At 49.0% G+C, this 26,351-nt stretch overlaps 2 protein-coding genes across 8 annotated transcripts in view; both read left to right on the plus strand.

The window, feature by feature from the left end:
• Positions 1-7,041, plus strand: part of TJP2 (tight junction protein 2) — a 69,802-nt gene extending 62,761 nt beyond the window's left edge. For all 7 annotated transcript variants that reach the window (XM_087742662.1, XM_087742663.1, XM_087742658.1 and 4 more), the window contains 7 exons: positions 712-922; positions 1,344-1,444; positions 1,830-2,042; positions 2,401-2,511; positions 3,490-3,843; positions 4,272-4,357; positions 6,132-7,041. In XM_087742662.1, the coding sequence (XP_087598788.1) occupies positions 712-922; positions 1,344-1,444; positions 1,830-2,042; positions 2,401-2,511; positions 3,490-3,843; positions 4,272-4,357; positions 6,132-6,294 (1,239 nt within the window). In that variant the 3' untranslated portion in view covers positions 6,295-7,041. The remainder of the gene's footprint in view (positions 1-711; positions 923-1,343; positions 1,445-1,829; positions 2,043-2,400; positions 2,512-3,489; positions 3,844-4,271; positions 4,358-6,131) is intronic.
• Positions 7,042-12,376: 5,335 nt separating this feature from the next.
• LOC148050572 (sperm-associated antigen 4 protein-like) lies at positions 12,377-24,970 on the plus strand. Its single transcript, XM_087742224.1, has 11 exons — positions 12,377-12,458; positions 17,737-17,789; positions 18,495-18,574; positions 19,342-19,423; positions 20,171-20,238; positions 21,057-21,118; positions 22,227-22,311; positions 22,564-22,664; positions 23,407-23,574; positions 23,913-24,002; positions 24,836-24,970. Exons 1-11 carry the CDS (start codon positions 12,399-12,401, stop codon positions 24,968-24,970), a joined length of 984 nt encoding a protein of 327 aa, XP_087598350.1. The 5' UTR covers positions 12,377-12,398.
• The last annotated feature ends 1,381 nt before the right edge of the window (positions 24,971-26,351 follow it).

The raw sequence follows: 26,351 nt of genomic DNA on the forward strand, positions 1-26,351 counted from the left end.
TGAACAGGAAGTGATTGTTATAGCCAAGTGGCATCTACTGAGTCTGCATTGACTCTTTTTATAATACTCTTTAGAGACCCAAATAAATAGGTGGTAATCAAGAAGCCTAAAAAACTTAGGCAAAAAGAATGTACTCCACAGCGTATTGCCCTGAGTGCAATAAAATTGATGCCAGAGGGGTTAGAATATCACACAGAAGTCTGTTCAGAGCTCAGGCCCCACTGAAGCATACGTTTGAAAATACCATTCATCTTTGCACTAGAAGTAGCTAAGAAGGAATTTATTAAATGAAAAAAAATGAGATTTGCCTCAGCTAGTAAGTGTAGATAAAACCTCACAGATAGCACCCAGAATAGTTGTGGTGGCAGAAGCTGTGGTAGGGGCAGGTAAAGAGAAAAGCTAGTTAACTCTCACTAACTATTTGAAAAAAAAAAAAAAAAAAAAAGAGTGGAATAAGTGCATTTTACTTAACATGAAAGTTAGTTAACATAAGAATGTGGACATTCAGGCAAAAGCTCTTCAGAAAAACAGAGCTGAAAGAAAAAGGCTGCCTGCTGTGGCTTCTGAATGTGATATAACTGTGGGAAAAAAATCCAAGAAGTTGTGGTCTCATTTGAACAAAAATATCCTGGCTTTCCTAGGATACCATGTTCCAACCACTTCCTCTTGTTCCTCACAAGCAGCACACTTACTGGGCTTTCTTGTTAACAGGATAAACATGCTCTGTTGGATGTGACTCCTAAAGCAGTGGACCTGCTAAATTATACCCAGTGGTTTCCAATTGTGGTCTTCTTTAACCCAGACAGTAAGCAGGGTGTGAAAACCATGAGACAAAGGCTATGTTCCACATCTAACAAGAGCTCAAGAAAACTTTATGAGCAGGCAAACAAACTGAAGAAAACTTGTTCCCACCTCTTTACAGGTAAGGAAGAATGTGTGTCTAACCTGCTTACCAAGAGAGCAGTGGATGTGACTGTGTGAGTCTTGAAACATCCACTTACTACTCTGCATATTAACTCATGCAGGCTGGAACTAAAAGGATGTGAAGATATGGTAATGAGCAATCCCTTCCTTGATTTTTTTCAAAGTTCCTTGTTCTGCCAAATTCTACTACACAACAAATTGTGAATTTGTGTACTGTCATTTAAAGATAAGTGATTTAATAAGCTTGGGGAATGAACAAATAATACAATAAAAATACCGTGCTTCTGTCAATGATCTAAATGAAATGGCTGTTTATCATTCTCACGTAACTAAAACAAAAAATGTTGAACAGCAATGACTGGATAAAGGATCACATTGCATGTGCTGTGTATATATACTTTTTCCTTTAAATTTTACAGCCACTATCAATTTGAATTCAGCCAACGATAGCTGGTATGGTAGTCTGAAAGATACAATCCAGCAACAGCAAGGAGAAGCAGTATGGGTATCAGAAGGAAAGGTAAGCAGTCCGTCCATACTTTACTAAGCTATACAGATGTCTCAAGATATCTCTTGCCAGGAAAAACTTGTTCAAAACTGTGTTTGCCAAGGCTGGATAGGTTAGACAGCTGGTCAGTAAATGCCTGTCTTGGTAACAAAAAAATTACTTATTATTGTTCTTTCTGTTATACTTTGGAGCTATCATCATTAATGCTGTGGCTAGGGGACAATGGTGAGGAGGGATAAACTTTTACAGGACTTTCCTTTATGGTTCTGAATTAGAGTTTCTTTCAGCTCTTCAGAGTCATTCTTAAGGAGATATTTGGCATGATGTGAGACCTAACTGGACTGTAATTCTTATATATTTAATCTTTGTTCCTTAATTCATACGGACTTTTCTCTAGATGGATGGCATGGAAGATGATGCAGATGATCGTATGTCTTACCTTACTGCAATGGGTGCTGACTATTTGAGTTGTGACAGTCGGCTGATCAGTGACCTAGAGGATACAGATGGAGAAGGAGGTGCATACACTGACAATGAACTTGATGAGCCCTTGGATGAACCAAGGATTTCATCTGTTAGCCGGTCTTCTGAACCTGTGCATCATGAGGAGGTGAGAAGATTGGATTTTCAACAAGACTGTCCTTTGGACTTTCTGAAAGTCCTGTATGTATGGCTTAAAAATGAGAGGTTTTTAAACTGCGACTTTATCTTACCTCTGATAGTGTTTTAGAGCTACATTGTGTAGAGCAAAAATAATAACAGTCTTGCTTTTCTGCCTAACTCTGTAGGTTTCCTGATGATGTCTCATCACCTTGAACTTTGCAATTACATCTGCAGTGATTGTGGTCACGTTGCTGACAGTCATTTGACTCCTGGTTACTGTTCCCAAAATAGTAAACTTGAGAGAGACAAAAAATTATTGAATTACTGGATACTGCAGTGATTTCATCTCTTCTTTTCTTTCATAGAGTTTAAAAAAATTTAGTCCAGAATCAAGAGCTCAGTTGAGAAAAGCTGGTAGCAGGGAGATCCTTAGAGAACCAAGTCCCCCTCCAGCATTCAAGCCTGAACCACCTAAGGTAAACTTGCAGAAAGAAATCTGAATAGAAGGTTCCTCTTTCTGGAGAACTCTCCAGGGTGGCACATTAGGAAGAGCAATAGGAATGATCAGACACTAGAAAACATTGTAAGTGTAGAGAGAAGGAATGATTGAAGGTGTTGCAGGATGAAGCAGAGAGAAAACTTGAAGGATAACAGTTCTCTTCAAATATGTGTGATCTTTATGTGGAATAAGAAACTTTTTGTATCTGCTAACAAATTGAAAGGCACTTCTTCAGCTCAGCAAGAACAGATTGAGGCTAATCATCAGGAAAAGCCTATCTGATGGCCATTATTGTGAAGCACAAAACCAAAATCTACTACCTCTGAAATCAGTCTCCATCACTAGAAATCGATGTTAACTGTTTATTCAAACCTTGCTCAGGAGTGATGCAGGGAAAAAAATGACGATGTTTGGACACCAAATTCTATTTTAGCAATTCCTGACTTGCCTTGACCCCAAAGTCCTTTCTTCGTGAGGACGGGTGCTCTCAACATACTGCATGGATTCAAAATGTATTCAAGTATGCCTTGACAATGGAGATTGGGCAGAGTAGGGCATGTGTAAGGAAAATAAAGATGGAATAGAAAACAGACTTGGGTGCTGTGCACTTCTGAACTACTGGTAGTGATACTCTACATTGGGTAGTACTGACAAATCATTTGGGAGGTCAGCTTTCTCTGTGCTGCCCCCTAACACATGTTGTAGTTCTGGTAATCCTTAACAAATGGGACAAACAAGTCTAAATGTGCTAGTCTTCTATAGGTTGATGTGTAGTGTATGAGCGTATGGCCAAAATGTTGCAGCAGTTCAAATACCTTTCAAGTATTACTTTGGATGAAGATTGACACTGTTAAATAGATAGGCAAAATGATTAATTTCAGATTAAAGCCTTCATTTGGAATTAAAATTATGAAGTTGCTGATGTAAACTTTGTTTGCGTGTTTTATACTTACAGGGAAAGTTACAAAACAAAGAGGATCTATATGACTTCCCCAAGAACTATGACTCCAAATCAAGTAACTTTGCTGTCAGCAGTGAACCTTCAACTGTATCAGCTAAAGCAACACCACCACCTGTTTCTGCAAAACCTGCCTTTGGGCGTCCCATCCTGAGAAACTCTCAGCCAGCAGTCCCAACTGCAGAGGAGGAGGAGGAGGAGGAGGAGACGGAGACAAAGTTGGAAGAGGAAGGAAGTGAACAAGAAAATACGCCAAAATCTGTATTGAGGAAAGTAAAAATATTTGAGGAGATGGATCATAAGGCAAGGATGCAAAGAATGCAAGAGCTACAGGAGGCCCAGAACGCCAGGGTAGGAAGAGATGCATTCTCCCCCTGCTGTGCTTTCTGGCATATAGAACAGCCTGCATCCTGAAAATGAAAATCATGCCTTTGCATTGTGTTGCTTCTGGAGGGAGAAGTTTGGGAAACCACACATATGGACATACCATTGTGTGGATTTGGATGTAAAAAGAGGACATATTTTAATGCTTTCTATGGTAACTATAGAAAGCTGACTTCTAATAATCCTGTTGCTTTCGGTAATCCATTGTTTTCACATGCACTTTGAATTACTACTCTAGCAAAAGATTATATAGTTGTAGGAATATGAATAAGATCAGTTATCAATTTGTGCTTTAATTGTTTCAGATGTAGCTGTGACCTGCTAGATCTACAGTCTAAGATCCCTAATGGATAGACTTAAAAAGAACAGTTATTTTCTCCTACTTTCTTTTAAAGCTTGAAATAGCCCAGAAGCACCCGGATATTTATGCTGTCCCTGTCAAAACACAGAAGTCAGAACAGAACTGGCCCCAGCCTATGAGGTATGGTGTATGCAGTTTAAAGCATTCTGTCTTGATGGTTTACTTCACCAGCAGGAGGAAAACTGATTTTGCCAGTTTTCATTCACACAAATAGTCCTGCCTTGGTATATCACTTTGTTGTTGTGCCTCAAAGATTACTGTAAAAGTGGGGCAAAATTTCAGTGAGCTCTTTTTGTTTTTCAGGATGTTTTTTTCTTTTAGTTCATTCATAGTGTTTGAGTTACCTAGGAAGAAACACTATATTCTTTTGCTGAAATATTTGCAGAGCCAGTTTTTCACCCCAATCAGTATTACTCAGAAGCTTTTCTGCATTCATGTCCTCTGATGTCCATTCTTCCTGTGTTAGATACTTGATGACTGTTAGTCTATCCTAACAAATAATTGCTGTTTTAATTGCTTAATAGCACTTAATTACTTAAATGCTTATTCAGTTACAAATGTATTGTGTGGGTAGGGAAACTGAGGATGAAACTTGCCTGAGGTCACCCATCAAGTCTCATAAAAGTAGTAGTCTTTCATTAAAATTTGGTGAGTTCTGGACTGGTTGACCATTGTCACTACACACTGCATATTTCTATGACTTGAGTAGTCACCTATGCAAGAGCTAACACGCTGTATGATGGATTTTGGTTTCTGTTCTGCAGGACTTCTGAGTTTTTCTTTCCTCTTAGTAATAGCCAATAGAAATGGGACTTTTTTTTTCTAGTGAATCAAATCCTTTGATGTCATGGTATATAATCTAAAATGCAAAAATGGAAAACATGAAGTGATTATTTTCGGCTTTTCTTGGTCAGTTCAGAAAAGCATACTTTTTTTTTTAATAGCCTTGGAAGCTTTTTAGAAGGAGTGAAAAGTAATCTTTAACCACGTATGCAGAGCATTTGCTTACATACAGAAATCAGTGCTTTTGCCTTTTCACGGGAATATTAATGATTGGCCTAGAGGGAGTGCTTAAGCACTGGGACAATATGGAAGGAGGATAGCATCTTGTTTTAGTACAGTGTGGGATTGCAAAAATCATGGCTTTTGAAACTGAGGAAATGCCCTTCCTTGGCAGATTTTATTTCTATATATGTGCTTAGTGTCTATATATGTGCTATATATATATATATATACACATGCATATATGTATGAGTACATATATACATATACGTATATACACATATATAGTGTCTATATATGTGCTATGTGCTTAAACGGGTAGCACCACAGTGTATAAAAAAGCAAACGTGTGGGTTATTTCTGCCTACATTTAAGGATAAGAGCCCTAGTGAGAGCCTTGAGTGAGGAGAGAAGGTTCTCAGTTTAAGAAATGTCATGTAAGAAGTCTTCAGACTTTGAGACAGGAAACTGGGGGTGCAAAAGAAGCGGGCATAGAAAGAATCTGGTGCAAAAATAACTGAGGAAAATGTCAGTCGGGGTAGCAGCAATGGCTGAAAACCTCTCTGCTCAGGGAATAAAGTACTGTAAAATTCTTGGGGGGGGGGGGGGGTGTGGAGGGATGTTTAATAATTTTACATTTGGCATTCTTCCAGGTAGGTTGAGTAGGTCAAATCTGAACATCAGGCTCCAGCTTGATGGAAATAAGATGCCTTTCCAGATAGACTTACCATGGCCATGCAATTGTTTATGGGCTAGAAGGGGTTTCATTTGCTCCATATGCCTTTCTAGGTTGTACATGGCCATAAAGTCAATACTAAGTATAATTATTTTTCAGCTTTTCAGAATGGAAGTAAACGCTGTCTCTCTCTCTTTCCCTGTCTTGCTGTGTTAGCTCCAAACCTCCAGAACCCCAGAAACCTCCTATTAGACCTTACCTAGAGAACCGTGGCAGTTATGGCAGCGATGCGGAGGAGGAGTACCGTCGGCAGCTATCAGACCACTCTAAGAAGGGGTATTACGGACAGCCATCCAGATACAGAGACACAGAATTGTAGGCTTGCTCATATGTGCAAACCTCTTTTGAGGTTTCTTCCTTCACAGCCGAAGTGGAGCAGTAGTTAAGTCTTGAAAAGCTGTATTTTTATTAGGGATGGTGTTAGAGGGTACGCTACTCGACTTAGACATATCTATACGCTGGAACTGGAAGAGTTCATTTTTGGGGATATTATTTTGTTAGCTACTAAGAAAAGAAATCACTGTTGCCTGAATGCTGTTGCCTGTTTTATAAGGACCCAATCCTGAAAGTTTGTGCTAATTCTTAGTATTTTCATATTTTAACATAAAAACCCTTTTTTCCCTTTTATTAATGCTGCCTTTTTGGACTGTTCTGCTGTGTTATGAAAGTATGATGTCAGAGATACACTTCTTAATGCAATAGAACTAAATTTGAAAGTGTATTTGAAGAATAGTAAGTGCCTTTAACAAGAACCATGTTAAACTGTTTGTTTTGACATCTGATACTTGGTGCAAAGCCATAACACACTAAAAGGGGATAGACTGGTTTACCTATCTTTTGTTTTTAATCCGTTTTGTGGTAACAATTTCCCATGCATGTTCTTTTTCTAAGTTCATAGATGCGTATGCAATATTTCATAAATACTGACTGTACATAATGAAGGTGCAATTGACTGGGTTGTTGGAAAAGACCAGGATGTGCTTAAACAGATAAAATGATGTAGAAATTCAATCATGTATTAAAATTCACACAGACTGCAAATAATAAAGGATATATTCTAGACAAACCTTGTGTATCTTACCTTTCTTTTAAACAGTATTAGTGTTCTAGAGTCTCAGACTTTCATGAGTATACTTACAGCAGTACACTGTTCAGTTCAGGGTCTCATGTCCTGCTGTTCAAGTAACTGGGAAACATCACTGTAGATGTTGCTTCCCAGTGTTTTGACCATCGTTTTAAAATTTGATGTGATTTAAAAGAAAACTGATGCAGAACTATGGACTTCCTGCAAGAAAATTATCTTTTAGAGTATTAACTCCTGCCTCTGCATTCCTGCTTTTTATCCTTACTTCTGCTATATGGAATAAAAATTCTTGAAAGGGTCATAGCAAAATTTATTTTTGCTCATGCAATAGAAAAGATGTTTTTCTGATGCTCTCTCAAAACAAAAAAGATAGAATTTGCTTGTTGAAGCGAAGGAATAGATGCATCTCAGATAAGGAAACTTGTGCTGCTCACCATAGATTAGAATCATAGAACAGAATCATTTAGGTTGGAAAAGACCCTTAAGATTATCAAGTCCAATTGTAAACATAACACTGCCAAGTCCACAACTAAACCATGTCCCTAAGCACTATATCTACATGTCTTTTAAATACCTCCAACCACTTCCCTGGGCAGCCTGTTCCAGTGCCTGACTACCCTTTCGGTGAAGAAATTTTTCCTAATATCCAACCTAAACCTGCCCTGGTGCAACTTGAGGCCATTTCCTCTCATCCTATTGCTTTTTACCTGGGAGAAGAGACTGACATTCACCTTGCTACAACCTCCTTTCAGGTGGTTGTAGGGAGCAATAAGGTCTCCCCTCAGCCTCCTCTTCTCCAGACAAAACAACCCCAGCTCCCTCAGCCGCTCCTCGTAAGACTTGTGCTCTAGACCCTTCACCAGCTTTGCAGCCCTTCTTTGGATACGTTCCAGCACCTCGATGTCCTTCTTGTAGTGAGGGGCCCAAAACTGAACACAGTACTCGAGGTGCGGCCTCACCAGTGCCCAGCACAGGGGGACGATCACTTCCCTAGTCCTGGTGGCCACACTATTTCTGATACAAACCAGGATGCTATTGGCCACCTGAGCACACTGCTGGCTCATGTTCAGGCGGCTGTCAACCAACACCCCAGGTCCTTTTCCTCCAGGCAGCTCTCCAGCCACTCTTACCCAAGCCTGTAACGTTGCATGGGGTTGTTGTGACCCAAGTGCGGGACCCGGCACTGAGCCTTGTTGAGCCTCATGCAGTTGGCCTCAGCCCGTTGATCCAGCCTGTCCAGATCCCTCTGTAGGGCCTTCCTACCCTCCAGCAGATCAACACTCCTGCCCAACTTGGTGTTGTCTGCAACCTTACTGACAGTGCACTCGATCCCCTCACCCAGATCATTGATAAAGACATTAAAGATATCAATATAAAAATTGATATAAATAGAAATATATAGAAATATTTTGAAATATAAAAATATATAGAGAATATAGAAAATATATATCAAAATATAGTATATAGAATATATAAAAATAGATAAAATACTGATACCAATATAAAATATTAATTTCAATATAAAAATATTTATAAAGATTACTTTCATTAAGCATTTTTTACATTCAGCTAGAGAGAATTTTTTAGCATTAAAACTTCCTGTTTCAGCTATATGTTTTTAAATGTGGGTTCATCTCTACTTCAGTGATGCAACTCTTCTCTTTGAAATGATTAAGTCCTTCCTATATTGGAATGTAGTTTATTGTTTGCTTGTTTAATAAGAAAGCTAAAATAAGCATCATGGTCATGAGTTCTTCAGATTTTCCCCACCACAACCCAAGATCCTTGACTCATTCATTTCATGGACAGTTCTTATTTAGTGGGTAATTATTCTGTGGGTTTTTTTTCTCCTTGGTATTCAGTATGTGGATACCCTACCGTTTATCCCAGTCAACAAAAAGTGTTAAAAAGTATACATTTATTTTCATAATTTCAAACAAAATCCTCAGCACACTCAAATGTCTCAGCCATCTCTGGAAATCTAGAGGGAAGCATCTGTTGAAATACAGTGCTTCCCGATTGAGCTACTATGCCTTAATTTCTGCTTGCTCCTGAGTAGCTCTACAAACATCAGGAAATATACTTTCAGAGCAACTCTGCAGTGTAGGTGGCACACAAAACTAAATGTTGATGTGAAGTTCATCTGTTTGCTTTCTTTGGTGTAGGAGTGAGAGAATTTGGGATTGCATCTTTTTTCTTTTTAATCTTTCCTACAGAGGAGTGGTCCAGAGGGCTGATAGTAGAGGGGTGGGTTGACTCAAAGTTGATGAGGGAACAAATCAGAAGCAAAGACTGGGACATTTCTCCCAACCAGTTCCTGAGTCTGTAATCCAGTCTGTAAACAATTCTGGTACTGTGGCTTTAATTTGCTCAACCAAATTTTTAAGGATAGATGTTGATTCCCCACTTCTGAAGACTTTTTAAGGTGCCAACGTAATGCAGAAAAAGTACTACTCCTTCACAGTCTAACAAAGCAGTTTAAAGGGAGAAATACTCAGCTTTCACTCTCATTGCAGTATCAGGGTGTCTGAACTCTGGAAGAATGTTTCAGTATTCTGTAGGGTGCTGAAAGTCTATGGAATGTTGCTAATATATCCTCCTTTCCCTCTGAGTCCCAAGGGAAACTTAAATCTCAGCATCTACAGAATGGACTTTGGTCGTGGAATGACCAGCTTTCTCTCTTCCACCATATAATGCTGAAGACAAAATAGGTCTTTTTTTATTGTCCTATTTTATTGGCTTTTGTTCTACTTAGCAATTACAATTTGTGACTTGTTCAATAGAGTCAAACTTTTTTTAATGAGCCTGCCCTATTCTCGTGCTGTTTGACATGCATAAGTTCACTGCTGCTATTAAAAAAAAGAAATGGAATCACACGTCTTTAACCAATACCAAATTTGCTTTGCTAGTTTCCATTGAACATGTTTGTAGACAGTAATTTTACTGGGGGATTTCAACCTTGTTTAATTCCAGGATATGGAATTTCATACAAAAGCATTATAATAAGATGCTGCAAGGCTGTCAGCCCAAGTGTGCCCAGCTCGGGAAAAGCAGTAGCATTGATAGGCCTCATACTACAAGAGTCTTGCAGTCAGGTATTTAAATTCTGTCTATCCTTACTATCCTTTGCTATGTCAAAATCTAACCTAGAAAATCTAAGCCCTTTCAGAGTATACATACTTATTTTCGGGGACATTTTTATCTCTGCAGTTGCTCTAAAATATAAGAAATTCCTCAAAATGAAAGGGATAAGAAAGGTCAGATGATGAACTAGAACATGGTAAAGCCTTCAAGATACAAAGTCAGCGACTTTAGAGAAACTTGACTTTGTTTTGCTATAATGCTTGACTCTATCCACCTTTCTACTAGTTATCTGATTGCTGCCATTCTTAAATGTTCCTTCTTTCTATGTGATTTAACACTTGCATATTGTGCACTCTGTCACTGCTTCCCTGCAACTGCTGCCTGTAGAAGATCGTGTTGACTTCTGAGCTAATTATCATCAAGAGTAGTCAGAAGCAGAAATATAAACTATGTGGATGCAGGGATTTTTCATCAAACAAGTTGTTGGATTGGTTTTAGTTTTGTTTTTGTTTTTTTTTTTGCCATGAGTCTTACCACATTTACTTGCTCTAAGCATGTGTCAGCAGCATTTTATCTATGGATTGATACTTTTTGTGGCTTCAAAAAATGATCACTTTTTTAAAAAATATATATATAAAGAGTCTACTGCTGAGCTAAAAGACTGTATTCTAGCTGTGTGATCTCCACCAGATCCCAGTAAAGATTCTAGATCTTTCTGGAGCTCCTCAGCATACGACTCATTTACTTGGGCTAGTCAAAGAGATTAAGAGATCATAAATAATCACTATACCAGTGGACTTCCAAAGGCCTTTGCTGTCTCAAAGATACTAGAACATGTAGGGAAAAAGAGAGCTCCACCTACTTTTCAAGACAGTGGAATGTTTATTTAAATTGTTTTTTATTTTAATAACTGCTCATACTATTTTGCAGATAAAATTAAGACACAAAACTTCCTCGGGCTTCTTGCATCACTTAAAAAGAGGGATGTAGGGGTTTAGTGTTAAAAAGAAAATAATGTTTACCTGATGTGGCACTATTACAGGAACACAAAAACTAAGTTTGCCCTATTTCAATTTGACGTTTGGTATAACTCGTCATTAAAAAGCTAAAATAGCTGGTGCAACCACACAGCCACCAGCAAACACTTAACTTCTGATTACCAGCCAGAGATCAGAGGCTAGTCATGCAAACTATGCTCATGCTGCCTTAGAAGGTTCAGGTGCCAAGTTAAGAGACATCACAGCAGCTAGTGTTGACTTCTTTTTTAGGTACAGGGCCTCAGTACATAACATATTCCCAAGCTCCACAAACAGTTCAAAAGAAAGGAGAAATCTTAGTAGGGAATAAATTCTGCCCTGTACGATTCTTACTTTTGATACAAGCTTACTCTATTTCCTCATAGACACTTATCCCTTCCAAAAGCTTTATAGTAGCTTCAGATGTGTATTCTGATGAATTACATCTGATACGAATGTTAATTTCATAATGTGTAGACTGCATCTCAAGAACTGAAAAACAATCTTTTATTTTTTTGGATGTGTGCATTGCAGTAACTGAGGAAAACAGTATGTAACTCCTCCTAAGAGTGTACAAGGCTCCTCTAGAAATTGCCTTGAAATCACTGCAGATGCTTATAAAATTTCAAGTTATATGTATTGCAGTAAACTAACTATTGTTTGATGCACAGCAGATTGCAAGATGATCATAGAATGCTTTGGGATGGAGGGGACCTAGAAAGGTCATCTAGTCCATCCCCCCTGCAATTGGCAGGGACGTCTACAACTAGGTCAGGTTGCTCAGAGCCCCATCCAGCCTGGCCTTGAATGCTTCCAAGGATGGGGCATCTACCACCTCTCTGGGCAACCCGTTCCAGTGTTTCACCGCCCTCACTGTAAACAATTTCTTCCTTATATCATAGCCTGAATCTACACTCTTTTAGATTAAAACCACTACACCGTGTCCTGTCGCAGCAGGCTGTAAGGGACTGCTTTGGACTGTGTCTGTCTCCACCTTCCTGTTGCGCACCTCCCCCCCCCTCCCGCGACCTCGACAGCCTGTTTTTGGAGGAGCTGCCGGACCAAACTGCGCTTGCGCGCGGGTTGGCGGGAAAGGAGACCGCCACGCGTAGCACGGGCCGCACGTACCGCACGTACGCAAATGGGCACTGCGCATGAGCACCCCCCCTATAAAAGGACTGCGTGCTCCCCCCTCGAGGCTGCTGGTTGGCCCTCGCTCTTCCCTTTCTCCCTGAGGACATGGGCTGTTTGCGCGCGCGGGGCGTGAACCCACAGAACATCGCTGGATCGATGGTGGTGGTAACTATCCTTATCGCACCTCTTCCTCTGCTTTGTTAGGCGTTCTGACTCCCCCCCTTCCTCCTTTTCTTTGTCCTATCGCTGTCCCATTGTTTGAGAGAATAAAGTTGAAAGGGCTGTACGGCATCTGACCTCGTTTGCGTCTCCATCTCGTCCTTGGGGATCGTATCGAAACCTCCCCCGACATTGGATCGGGACATTGAATTGGCGTCACGAACAGGATCCCCCGAGACGAGACTGCCGTAGTGCCTTGTTGTGGTCTGCTGGGTGATTGTGTGTGAATGAGACGTACGAGCAAGTACGAAGCGAGTGCGGAGTTCCGATCCGCGGTTCTGCTCTCCCGCGAGGGAAGCAGCCGGAGACGAACGAAGCGTGAGGAGGGAGTGAATGTTGGTTCTTCTTCGTGCGTAATTACATATTAGTGTACGGGTCTGGCCTCCTGGGAGCGTATAGGGGGAACGTGGACTTCAAGGCGGGACCCTCTCAGGACGACACCCCCCTTTTGTAGGAATTTTTGGGTATTGGTTTCACGGGTTGGCCTCCTGGGAGCGCATAGGGGAAACCTGGATACTGAAGTGTGACCCTCTCAGGACGATATCCCCTTTGTAGGTGATGGCCGCCCGAAAGGCAGCCGATGTTTGTGTCCATGTGCTTTCGCTGGATGGAGGGACAGAGAAATTGTATGACTTTTTGGACCCCAGGGACAAGACTGGGCAAGGGAACACTGGTTTCAGTTGCAGAGTGTGGTGGAATAAGCATATTGTAGAAGGAGGCTGAGGTTAAGAGGGGGAAGGGAAAGGCTATAATTTGTGCAGTGTTAGGAGTGAGTTTGGCCGCCGCGGTGGCGAAGAAAAAGCAGAGGTCCTGGCGGACAGATACGGTGGTGAACTCCCTGCAGGTGGTAATAAAAACGCTGCAGGAACAACTAGTTGGAGGAGGAGAGGCGCCAAAATGCGATATTAAAAAAAAAAAAGGAGTTGAGAAGTCCGCTTTTAAGGGAAGCGGATACGCCGCCGGGTGTAGAAACAACACTCGCGGAGGAGATACGGCAGATCTACCCTCAGGGGGATTTGCAAAGAGCCAGACACCGTAGAGAACCCTCCCCCCACATGTACCCGCTGATCAAAACGGAGTATGTGTATGAGGACGAGGGTGACAATCGTCCCCAAGTTATTACTAAGGAGGTCCTGTTTACCGCAACTGAACTACAAAGCTGAGAAAGGACTTTGCGAGGAATACAAAGGAATCGGAGACCGAGTACGTGTGGAGAGTATCTGTGTCGGGGGGGGGGGGGATGGGATCTTGGTGTCAGAAAAGGAGACGGAAGGGTATTGGGGTCCGGGTGTATTTTTAACTACGGGCGATCGCCGAGCCCCATGGTCGTTGACCCGGAGAGCCGCGTACTGGGCGGGGGGGGTTCAGCCCCCTGGAAAAAGGAGACCCCTTAGCTATAACGGGCACGGTAGATTAATGCAGAGCGTGCAAAAGGCAGCGTGTCTTCAGATGATGTATGACCGGGAGCGCAAGCCCAGCCTGGGCTCCCCAATGTTAATGCTTGTAGACCCGGAGAGAATTACTCCCCTGATGACTTCCCGACTCCTTGAAACCCTTTGGGATCCAATTGGAAGGGCGGATTTATAACAGCCCCGGGGAAGAAAGGATTGCAGCCGCTCGGGAGGGGATAACGACCTCTGACTACCGGCGGCTAGGGAAGAAAGTATGGACATGGGGGGAGGTGGCTCCGGAGTTAATTGACTTCGGGGGGAAATACGGCCCTGTTGGTGGACCACCCCACAGAACCGAGACCAGGGCTGTGCGGGCGGTAGAACGAGTTAGTGGGCGGTAATCACCCGTTGGGAGCGGCCGGGACCCGACTGGGAAAGGAAAAAGCCCCTGAGCCGACAGGGACTGTTGGCAGTTGGGGCTCCAGAAAGGCGTTCCCCGACCTCTAATGGACGGGCTCCCAGCCAAGATATTGGAGCAGCTCGTGCGGAGATGGTCAGAGCAAGGGGCCATTTCGAGGCCAACTCCTAGCACCCCACCCCTGATAAACTTTGGGGAGAAACCAGCCGGGGGGAGAAAAGACGGCGGCGAATTAAAACCTCCGCCCCCTGAAGGTGCGGGGGAGGGCGGAGGGTGGATGTTCATCAGACAACTTACCTGCAATGCAAAGGGAGACTTTGCCGCTTACGGTAGCGGTGGGACCAAAGAAAAGACCAGTAACGTTTTTAATCGACACGGGGGCGCAAATTACCGCACTGAGTCGAACAGAACCGGAACGATGCGGGATCTCTGTTGCCTCTAGAAACCTGGTTGTTTTAAACGCTTTAGGAAAAACACAATCGGTACCTATGGCCCCAGTGTCGCTATGGTTACCAGGGGAGGACGGCCCTGTTAATAGTGTGGTGGCCGTAGGATGTTTTCAAATGAATCTCTTAGGCATAGACGTTTTAAAGGGCAGACAGTGGCGCGACGCCCAGGGAAACTTGTGGTGTTTCGGCTTCCCCCGGATCAGGCGGTTGGCCGAAGCCCCCGGAGCGGGGGTGCGCCTGTTGCAAACGGCGCCTGCCCTCCCCCCTTCCAAACTGACAACGGTGAAACCCTACCCGCTACCGACAGGAGCCAGGGACGGAATCGCGCCAGTGCTGGAGGACTTGAAGGGGCAGGGGATTGTAGTTCCCACTCACTCCCCCTTTAACTCCCCGGTATGGCCGGTCCGAAAACCAAACGGCAAATCGAGGTTAACAATAGATTACCGGAGGCTGAATGCCAACACTGGCCCATTAACAGCCGCTGTACCGAACATTGCCGAGCTCATAGCCGCTATTCAAGAGCAAGCACACCCTATTGTGGCAACTATTGACGTTAAAGACACGTTCTTTATGGTCCCCCTGCAGCCGCAGGACCCGGACCGCTTCGCCTTTGGGGGGGGGGGGGGGCGCAAGAGTACACCTTTACACGGCTCCCTCAGGGATACAAGCACTCCCCCACTTCAGCCCACCACGCCTCTAGCGCAGGGGCTGGAAGCAATTCCCATAAGGGCGGGGGTGAAAACTTACCAATACATAGATTATGTGTTCATAGGGGGGAATCGGGCAGAAGAGGTTAGGGAAGTCCAGAAGGACATCACCCCTCACTTAGAGACATAGGATTGACAATCCCACCAGACAAAAAATACAAACCCTTTCAAGTGAGGTGAAATTTTTAGGAATTTGGTGGAAGGGAGGGATGACGTGCATCCCACCGGACACCCTTTTCTCCCTCGACCAAATTAAGACACCAGAATCAAAAAAAAGACTTACAGCATGTGTTAGGGCTACTTGTGTTCTGGAGGAAGCACATCCCCAACTTCTCAGTTACTGCCACGCCCCTGTACGATCTACTATGAAAGAGGGCTCAGTGGGAATGGACCCAGGTCCACACTGAAGCTTCGCAGCTTCTGGTATTTGAAGCAAATGCTTACCAGGCCCTTGGGCCCATTCACCTGACAAACCTGGTACAGATTGAGTGGGGGTTTGCTGCGACCGGGCTGTTGATTCATTTGTGGCAAAGGGTGCCAGCAGGGCCCATCTGGCCCATTGGCTTTTATACCTGTAGTTTGATGGACGCAGAAAAAAGGTACACCATGTGGGAGAAGGGGCTATTTGTAGTCAGCCTGGCTTTACGAGAAGAAGAGTGCACCATTCGGCAGCAACCGATAGTGCTCAGAGGTCCTTTCAAAGTGATTATAAAGCAGTTTTAACCGGGACGCCTCCCCCTGACAGGATGGCACAAGGAGCTTTGGTACAAAACCGGTACGCACCAATAGAACATTGTTGTGGTATCTTTGAAGTTTCTGAGGGCGCTACCAAAAATTTAGTTATCCAAGAGGGAGTGGCTCCAGACCAGGAAGGTGACGTGCCCCCTTCTGCTGTGTAGGTAGCCGTAGGTAGCCCCCCCCATTTTCAGAACAATGAGAGAACCCTTGGTTCACTGATGCCTCGAAAGGGCAGAACTTGGAAATAGCATGCTGTCACCCTACAGATAAGGACCTCTACACCCCTCACTCCAGCACAAATTGTAAGCAACTACAGCAAAACTGCCAACATCACTTGGGATGATAGTGGAACGCATCCAATTCAGTTTCCTACTGTGGGGCGATAATGTCTAAATTGCACCCGGGGGGGAGGGGTTTATGTAGGGGAAAGCAAATGTCAGTAGACACTACGAATAAATTGGTAGACACAAACAGGGGAGTCCACAAATGGATGTGGCTGGATAATGCCAGGCACAGCCGAGGGTTTAAGGGGTATTGGTCAAACAACAAGGAAACTTAAATTTTCTGATGATTGAGGGACCACAGCTATAATCAAACCTGTGAATGGAAGAACAGTTCTGGTGCCTGGTATTGCACTGGCCGAACAAATAATAACCCAACCACCTTTTTTAGCCCACTGGGCAATGACAATACAATGTATTTCCAATTCCCAAAGAGTGCAGCGGGGCCATTTGCCACTGGCGCTAAAGCCAAGAAGGGCCGTTATTGGATCTGTGGACATAACAGCCTACAAACAGCTGCCAGTGCATTGGTCAGGGGTCTGCTGTGTGGGGATTATCCGACCTATGTTCTTCCTTCTTCCAGACACAGACTGTTCTCAATTGGGGATAACATTGTATGATAACTTGAGAGATGGAAAGACTGCCTGCAGCAAACGAGCTGTTGAAGTTAACATAGGTGGAACACAGAAATGGGGGGAAAACAAATGGCCTCCCGAAAGAATAATTCAACACTAAGGACTTGCTACCTGGAACCCCAATGAGCCAATATCAGCGGCAAGAGAACCAATCTATAATTAAAAGAGCAGAATCCGATTACAAGCAGTTCTGGAAATTATCACCAATAAAACTGCTAACACTATACACCTTTTAACTCAACAGTCTGAACAAATGCGCACAGCAATCCTTCAACACCGTATGGTTTTAGACTATTTATTAGCTGAAGAGGGGGAAATTTCATGTGGGAAATGAAATGTTTCTAACTGCTGTTTAGAAATAGACGATGTGGGCACGGTAGTCCTCCAGTTGAGTAAATACATGAGAAAACCGGACCATGTCCCGTTTCAAACCTGGCAGGGCTGGACTGGCCACCTATGGTCCTGGTTACCAGGACCACTCTGGGTAAAAAAAACTTCTACCATACTATATGCATTTGCTACCCCAGTGTTTTTACCATGTATTATTCCCTGTTTTATCTCACTGATCTAACATGTGGTCTCTAACATGCAACTTGTGTCCACAGTCTCACCTGACTGCCCTGTCAAGGAGGAGAGCTGGCAGCCACATGGAGAATGGGTATGTCTGTGCGGGGTTTCTTCCTTCTGGGGAACTCAGCTGGCCGGTAGCACAGGCAGAGACTAACAGGGGGCTGCTGGGGAACACGACGGGGGAGGTGACAAGGGCTATATGCAGAGCAGGAACCATGGGGCTTGGGAAACAGGCTGAAAGCCCCTCTGCCCCACCGGAGCCAACCCTGCAGTGGTGCTGCTGGCCCCAGCTTGGGTCCTGGCCAGGGGACTCGGGATAATCCTACTGCTCTCTTGCACAAGCCATCTGCAGGTGCATGCCGCAGGCACTGTGCAGGTGTGTCTGGGCAGCCTCTAGCAGAGCCGTGGGAGAGCTGAGCCCTCTCCTTGCTGGGTCTGTGCTGCAGAGAGCAGCCGCGGGGGAGTTTTGGGGAGAGCCATGGCCTCAGGGAAGTGGTGGGGGGCTTTGGAGGAGGGCAGCCTGTGCCTTCTCCCCGAATGACATGGGGCCGCTGGGATGCCCGCCCAAGGGCAGGCTGGTGCAGCAGGGGCCGGTGGGCAGAGGAGGACGGGGCGGAAGCGGCTGTGCCGCCTTGCTGCTGCTTCCCCTTCCCGCCATGGCGGGGCCATCTCCTGGGGGCCTTCCCAAGGCCCGTCTTCTGGCCAGGGCCTGTGCGCTGGCGGCTCCCGCCTGCCTCGGATCACGTGGCGTGGAGACGGTGCACAAGAGGGCTCTGTCATTTTCCTCCCCCAGGTTCACCCATTCTCAGGCGGCCCAGGGCGCCACCCAGCAAGGGCCTGCATGCCGCAGGGACCGCTCTCGAGAAAATGAGAGTAAGTTCAATGCTGCTTTGCTCGTCAAGGTCCTCTGGGATGCACCCACAGAGCTCCTCTGCAGCAGAGCTGGAGGAGGTGATGCTGGCGCGAGTGCACCGGAGAGGGGACTGCAGGCTGGCCTGCTCTGGGCATGACTCTGCCCAACAAGTTTTTGCCAGGAGCTTGAATCAGAAGGGGAGGGCGAGCGCTCACGGGCTGCTAGCACCTGACCACAGGGCAGGCAGCTTTCTCAGGAAAGATGCCTGAGCTCCTCCCGTTGCCTCCTACCTGCCCCGGGTACGCTGGGGCCTGGTGTTAAACGAGCCAGCGAGGGGTGAGGAGAAGAGGCTGCCTGTCGCCCCGTGTTTGGGGCCGGGCCCGACAGCCGTGCAGAGCCAACGTCATCCTGCTCGAGGAAGGCCTGGGGCCACCTCAGCTACGCGACTGCGACAGAGCTGGCTACCGTTTCCCTGTCCTTATGGGATCCTCTAGGAACTGCGGGCTACACCCATATGGTGGGAGCCCAGAGCCCAGAGGCCGTCCTCCTTCTTGGGACGAGCCGTCAGTGCCGTGCCTGCGAGGGGCTCCTGCCCAGCCGTCAGTCCTTTGCTCCCAGGGTGCACCCAGTTGGCCCCACCCCAGGGCAAAACCCCAGCCCTGCCCTTGCCCCTGCCCTGGGGAGGGAGTGCGTGGCACCAGCGCCCACCTCCCCACAGGGTCTGACGTGCGTCCCAACGGGTGTCCTCAGGAAGGGTCCTCAGGCCTTTCTCTGGTTTCCTCGCCAGGCTTGGTCTTGATTGTTTCTGGCAGCACGGGGCTGGCCCCGGCTTCTCTTCGGGGATACCTCAGCAGCTGCATCTCCACCATGTGAGTACAGCACGCGTCCGATGCGGACACGGAACGGGGTGCCGGTGGGTGAGGGGGAGGCTGGCAGTGCTGCGGGCCAGGAGAGCGTGGCTCCTGCCAGCAGCAGGTCAGGTGGTGCCAGGGCTGGGGCAGCTGCCTGGAAAGCAAGGAGAGCAAAATGCCTCGGCAGCCCCACTCGGCACGCGTGTCAGTGGCCGAAAGCTCGGCCGCCAGGGAGGTAACTTGGGTGCAGCGGAGTGCTCAGGGTGAGGGCCGAGCCTCTGTGCAGGAGAAGGCTTTGCCATGGCCTTGACCAGCCTCGGGCAGAGGAGAGAGGGGGCGCATCCGTAGGGGTGGCAGGAGAGGAGCAGTAAATGCCTGCCACAGTGCCCAGCACTGTGGGAACACCCCAAAACAAGAGGTGTTTCATCTCAAGTGCAACCGGGTCTGCCGCCTTAGCGAAAGGGAAGGCAAGCGCCCAGCAGAGACTGCCAAAGAGCGGCTTTCCCTTGCTAGGTCGGCTTACTTCCGCAGATCGTTTGAACTCCGTGTCTGAAGGTGATCTTGGAGCGCTTTGTTTGGCAAGTTCTGCCTGCAGTGTTGAAGGGTGCAGACAGAAACGGTGCTCCTTTTGAAACGGGCTGGTCTGTCGGCTTTCTGTCAGCAGCTGACCTCCAGAATTGGTGCTTCTCAGCTTGCAAGTGCCCCTGTAGCGGGGTCTGCTCCGGTCCTTGAGCACTGGTAACGCCAGGACTCCCTCTTTTTCAGGAAGGAGATCTGTCAGAAGAGCAGCGGGCTCCTGGTGATCCTGTGCCTCACCTTCATAGCCGCTATTGGTGAGTATTCACCCACTGCTTGCGGTAGCACGGACGCGTGGGGCGCAAGCTTCAGTGTGAGGGAGAGGCGCTGGAACGCCTGTGGGGACCTTCGAACCTCCCGCTTCTGCAGCTCAGGGAGCTCCCCACGTGCAGAGCCCAGCCGGCGCAAGGGCCGCTGCAGACGCACCCAGCGTTAGGAAGCGCAGCCTGTAGGTCCCTTTTGGACGGCGGTCCCTCCTCTCATGCAGCCTTCCTTGTGGACAGGCTGTGCAGAAGCTGCCACAGCCCAAGGGAAGCACTTGCTTAGCCTGCAAGCCTGTGAGGGGAGGCTGTACATACTTCCAGCCTGGCTGGCATGATCGGGGTGTGCGTGTGAGAGAGGCAGGCGGGCAGAGGCAGCGGGAGAGAAGAGCGCGTGCAGCTGTGAAGGGGAGGTTGGAGAAGGTGTCTCGGGGAAAGGAGTGCCAGGTTGCAAGGCCGTGCCGTGGCCAGGCCCAGCCCCTGCGCTGCTGTGCCGCGACTGCTCCGGTAGCCCCCTGCTGGGAGGCGTGCTGGAGGAAGCGGAGACGGTGACAGGCAGGGCCGGAGCTGGGCATCGCTGGGGAAGCGGAGCCCAGCTGAAGTGGGGCTCTTTGGTGGTGCCGGTGCCGTGCGGGGGGAGGGACGGAGAGGTGGCTCTCTCGCAGCCCGTGGAGCCAGGTGTTGGTGCTCACCACAGCAGGGAGCAAACCTCTCGGCAAACCTCTTGCCACCCTGGCGCGGGAGGAGACAGTGTGACTCCGGGGATCATTAGAAACGCTGGTAAAATAACTCTGTCTCGGTGATGTGAATTACAGCTGGTGCCTACTGCGGGACCTCGCTGCCTGTGTGGATGCTGTGGGCAAAGGAGGTGCCACAGGTCAGTGACTGTTGTTGTGGGACAGGAACGTCCCGCCGCGGAGCACTGCTGACGGTGTTTGGGTAAATGGGCGAATCCTCCGTCTCCAGGCCGTGAGCCGAAGAAGCAGCAGCAGCAGCAGCAGCAGCTGCTTCTGCTGTGTCTTCCTAGAGCCACTGGCTCTGGAAAGCCCCGGCGGGTCTGGGACTCAAGTGGAGAGCCTTTCCCTTTCAGGTGCTCCTGGAGCAGCCTGTGGGTGAGCTGCAGTCGGTGTGGTAAGAGCCCTCTCCTGTCACACACCTCCTTTGGTGGGGTAGTGGGAGCCGGCCTCGTGCTGTTTGCAGTCCCGTGCGTGTCGCCCAAGGGCTCGTGCCTTTCCTCCCTCTTTGCCTTTTGCTAAACCTGGAGGCGAAGGGAAGCACTCGCAAAGCAGGGAAAGAAAAGGGGGCTCGAGCACCCGTGTCTCTGCTCGTCTCTGAGCACGGAGGCTCTGTGAGGGGCTGCGCAGCTCCCTGACAAGAACTGCTTTCCCGGTGTCTGCGGGAACTCGCTCGCTCTGCTGAGGGAACGAGCCCAGGAGGCGCAACAGTTGAGGAAGGAGGTGGCATGCCTGGCTGCAGAGATGAACCGTGTGCAGAAGGTGATCCTGCGCCTGGGGAAAGAGGGCTGGGATAAGCAGGGCCACGCACAGGGTGTTTTCCTGGGGTTGCTGGTTGAGCTTCTCCGCTGTAAAGCCCCTTCCTCTCACCAAGTTTAACTGGGCCACGTCTGGTAGTGGAGGACTGCCAAAATCCTTCTCCCAGTGCGCTGGGGCCTCTGGTAGTTCTGTGGCCGGGCCCCAGAGAGCTGGGAGACACTAGTGCGTCTGCAGGCTGAGCTGGACAGCGTGGAGGTGGAGACGAGGCAGTGGGGCCCAGAGCCACGCCCGCACTATGGCTGTGGAATTGAATGCTCTTGCCGAGCCCTCGCTCTTCTCATTGGAAGGCTTTGAGCCCGGCAGCTGTTTGGACAGGCTTGTCTCGCGCTTTCTGACATGGGCTCCTTCCTTTGCTGCGTGCCAGGACTCTGTGGTCACGCTGAACGGCCTGCTGACGTGGTCATCTACCGTGTTCATTTCTGTCTTTCCCAGGAGCTTCAGGACATGAGAATGGCAATGTCTGCGATCCCTTCGGATGAGAACGTCCAGATGTCTGCCTGGGCTCTCAAAAGCGCAGGTATGGATGTGGGCTTGGGCCCCCTGCCCTTCCCACGGGCGCTTGCACTCTCCCAGCGCCCGCAGACCTTCTCTTTGTGTGGCTGTGAGAGAGACGCTGTCACTGGGCACGGGGATCCCCTCCTTGCCTGCATCACCTCCGCGGGCACGGGGCTGGGCGTGGGACTGGCAGGCAGCCTTAGAAATACCCTAGAGCCACCGGGCCCCCCGAGCCTGGGGCCTCTGACAGTCAGCTGCTCTCTTCTCCCTTCAGGGGCCACCATTGACCTGCAGAGATCACCCAGGAGCTATGCATGGCCCTGCAGCATCTTCCGGTTCCTTTGTGATCTGAACTCCCTGGATACTTTTGTGCAGGTACGGTAGCAGAAATCATCAGTGCTGGTTTTGTTCCCCCTGGTAAGGTTGAGGGCTAAGTGCCGCGTCCTGCACTTGGGTCACAACAACCCCATGCAGCACTACGGGCCTGGGGAAGAGTGGCTGGAAGGCTGCCCGGCAGAAAAGGACCTGGGGGTGTTGGTCAACAGCCAGCTTGACAGCCGGGTTGTCAAGCATTGGAACAGGCTGCCCAGGGAAGTGGTTGAGTGACCATCCCTGGAGGTATTTAAAAGGCGTGTAGATGTGGCACTTAGGGACGTGGTTTAGCGGTGGACTTGGCAGTGTTAGGTTTACGGTTGGACTCGATGATCTTAAGGGTCTTTTCCACCCTGAACGACTCTCATTACGATTCTGTCATTCTCCTTTGCAACCCCAGTTGCCTCCCGCAGCTCTGATCGTCCCTTTTCAGATGGGGCAAGGTGGGGGTAGGGGAAGGCGCAGAGCTGCTGGGCAGAGAGAGCGCTTTCTTCATAGGCCTGACTCGGGTGCCGGGTATCAGGTGTTTCATGACGGACGTTTTCCTCTCCTGGGGATTTCAGCGAGTCCTCTTTCCGCAGCCGGGAAGACGTCCGGGCCCTTCTGTCCATTTCCCAACACGTCACTCATTTCAAGCACAAATAGGGCCCACAGGCACCGTGCCGCCAGTGCTTCTGGCTGCACTGGTAGCAGCACGGGCCATGGCACGCCCTCACCAACCATTGCCATTGCCCTCTGCTTTCAGCTGGACATTTCCCCGGGATACTGCTGGCCCTTCCAAGCGTCTCGGAGCCAGGTGGTCATCAGGTTGCCCGCACAAGTCCGACCAACCGCGATCACTGTGCAGCACCCGTTGAAGAAGTCCTCTGCGCTCGGGGACATCAGCAGCGCTCCCCGAGATTTCACCGTCTCTGTAAGTCTCTGCCAGGCACTTGGGGCTGGGACCTGGTGCTGGGGAAAAGCCGTAAGGGGGACTTGCTAGTCTCTGCGCATCTGCTGAGATTCATGTGCTGGTCTCTCCCAAGCACTGCGCTGGCCTGAGGGGACATGTCAGGGGACATGCAGGGTGGTGCCATCCCATCCTAAGACTTGCTCAGTGCGTTTTGGCCCAACAGCTCAGCTCCATCGCATCTTGCGCCAGGCTGCGCTGGAGCGGCCGGAGAGGGGGCAGGTCGCAGGCCTGGATCCGGCATGCGTGTTTTCTCATGGCTGACTTGAGCCTGACCTGCTCCTCTGTGCTTTATCTTCAAGGGAGTGGATGAGGAGGGAGAAGAAGAAACTCTGCTCGGGACGTTCAGCTACGACAGAGAGAAACAGCCGACCCAGACCTTCCCTCTGCGGGTACGAGAAGCGTGTGCAGGCAAGAGGCCACAGGTTTGCCCGCCAGTCAGTGGCAGAAGGAGTGTGGACAGTCCCTCCCGAGGCGGGGATCCAACCCTGGCCGAGAGAGACGTGGCAGGGTTTGGAGGGCCGAGCAGCACCCAGCAAGGGCAGCAAAAGTACAGCGAGACCCAGGGCGGCCCCACGGCCTTGTGGGTCCCCAGAGCTCCCCGCCTATGTCTGCTGCTTCTGGCAGAGCCAGCCACGGCCTTGCCCCCCGCCATGTGCTGCGCACTGCCCTGAAACGCAAGTGGCGGGTGGCGACAGCCAACAGGCAGCACCAGGGGGATGCCCCACACCCAGTTGCAGGGTGGCTGGCATCCCCGGGCCTGGGTTCTGCTGGGGAGGCCGGTGGAGGAGCCGCTGGGTGCTGCCACGCCCCATGCGCAGGAGCGCTGCACGGCCACTCTGCCAGCAGAGAGGCCACAGTGAAGGGAAGGGGTGGGCGGGACAGGGACCGAGCCCCAGCTGGGCAGGCGGTGGCAGGGAGGACACCCAGCACCTTGCCCCAGCAGCAGGACTTTCCTCAGGCTCCATTTCCCCCGGACCCAGCAAGCCTCAGGTTTCCACAGTGGCCTGGCCTGCTCGCTGAGGCCGGCCAGGTGTTTGCTCTGCAGAGGCGCAAGGGTCCTGGGTGGCAGAAGGGGGAAGGAGAGAGAAGCTGTCCCCTCGGCCAGGGCGGGAGCTGCGCCTCCCGGCGCAAGGGCCAGGCTGGCAGAGGAAGACGCGCGGAGCCTCCTGGCGCTCCTTACGAACCAGGAGCCATGTGTCTTTTTGCCCCGTTTTCTTTGCAGAATGAGCTTGCCAGAGCCTTCCAGTTTATCAGGCTTGTCATACAGAGCAACTGGGGAAAGTCAGGCTACACCTGCATCTATCGAGTGCAGGTTCATGGAAAGATAATGGGAATGAATGCCATCGGCCAGGCATGAGGAGACCTTCTACTGTAAAAATAAAAAATGAAAAAACCAAGAAAACCCCTGAGCAGGGGAATGCGGCTGCTTGTTAGTCTGGAGCTGAGTGGTGTCATTTTGCAGGCCCTCTCACAAGCCACATGGGGTGTAGACATAGCGGGGAACCTGGGCAGGCCTGAGAAGGGTGTGGAGAACTGGCCGGGGTGGGGGAGGTGTCCAGCATGTCGCCCACGAGGAACTCCTTGCAAAACCAGGGAGAATCTCCTCTGATTGGTTCAGAGGTGAAAGAAGCCGCTCAGATTGGTTGTGTCTGGTGTGGTGGGCTGGTTTCGTGCGTTGCCGAGGCAGCTGGATCCAGCTGTGACCAGCTCAGGGCAGCGTCCGCCAGGCGTCCAGTCTGTGCGCACTGCTGTGGCAGCCCCACGTAGGACTCTCCCGCGAGGAGCAGCCAGAGCCCCAGGGGGATCCTGGCTCAGCTCTCCCTGCCCCCCCCCCTCCCATGCCCACGGTGCCTGCCCAGGCACAGCCCTCTGGCCTGCCAGGGACATGGCACCCCTGACGCTCCGGCCCAGCTGCGGGGGCCTTGTGGAAGCGTACAGGCATGTGAAGTCCTGGGCAAAATGTGATGGGCTGGGAGCAGTGCAAAAATGATCAGAAGGATGGAACACCTCTGCTATGAGGAAAGGCTGAAAGAGCTGGGGTTGTACAGCCTGGAGAAGAGAAGGCTGCAGGGAGACCTTATTGCGGCCTTTCAATACTTAAAGGGGGCTGGTAAGAAGGATGCGGACAGACTGTTTAGCAGGGCCAGTAGCGACAGGACACGGTGTAGTGGTTTTAATCTAAAAGAGGGTAGATTCAGGCTATGATATAAGGAAGAAATTTTTTACAGTGAGGGTAGTGAAACGCTGGAACGGGTTGCCCAGAGAGGTGGTAGATGCCCCATCCTTGGAAACATTCAAGGCCAGGCTGGATGGGGCTCTGAGCAACCTGACCTAGTTGTAGACGTCCCTGCCAATTGCAGGGGATGGACTAGATGACCTTTCTAGGTCCCTTCCATCCCAAAGCGTTCTATGATTCTATGATTCTAAAACTGGTGCGTCGGGATATACACACTTTAATAAGTGAAGGAAAGAAGGAGAAAACCCAAGGCATGCAACAGCAGTCGCTCACCACCTTCCACAGGCAGGCTGATGCCCAGCCAGTCTCCAAGCAACGGCTGCTTTGTAAAGACCAGAGACCCAGTCGTTATCGCTGAGCATGACGTTACACGCCATGGAATAGCCCTTTGGTCAATTTGGGTCAGCTGTCCTGGCTCTGTCCCCTCCCAAGCTCTTGCCCAACCCCCAGCCTCTTCGCTCAAGGGGCCAGAGTGACAAACAGAGACAGCGTGATGCTCTGT

Source organism: Nipponia nippon, unplaced genomic scaffold (genome assembly GCF_047370975.1).
Source record: "Nipponia nippon isolate SJK-2023a ecotype South Korea unplaced genomic scaffold, ASM4737097v1 scaffold_8, whole genome shotgun sequence".
Classification (NCBI taxonomy): domain Eukaryota; kingdom Metazoa; phylum Chordata; class Aves; order Pelecaniformes; family Threskiornithidae; genus Nipponia; species Nipponia nippon.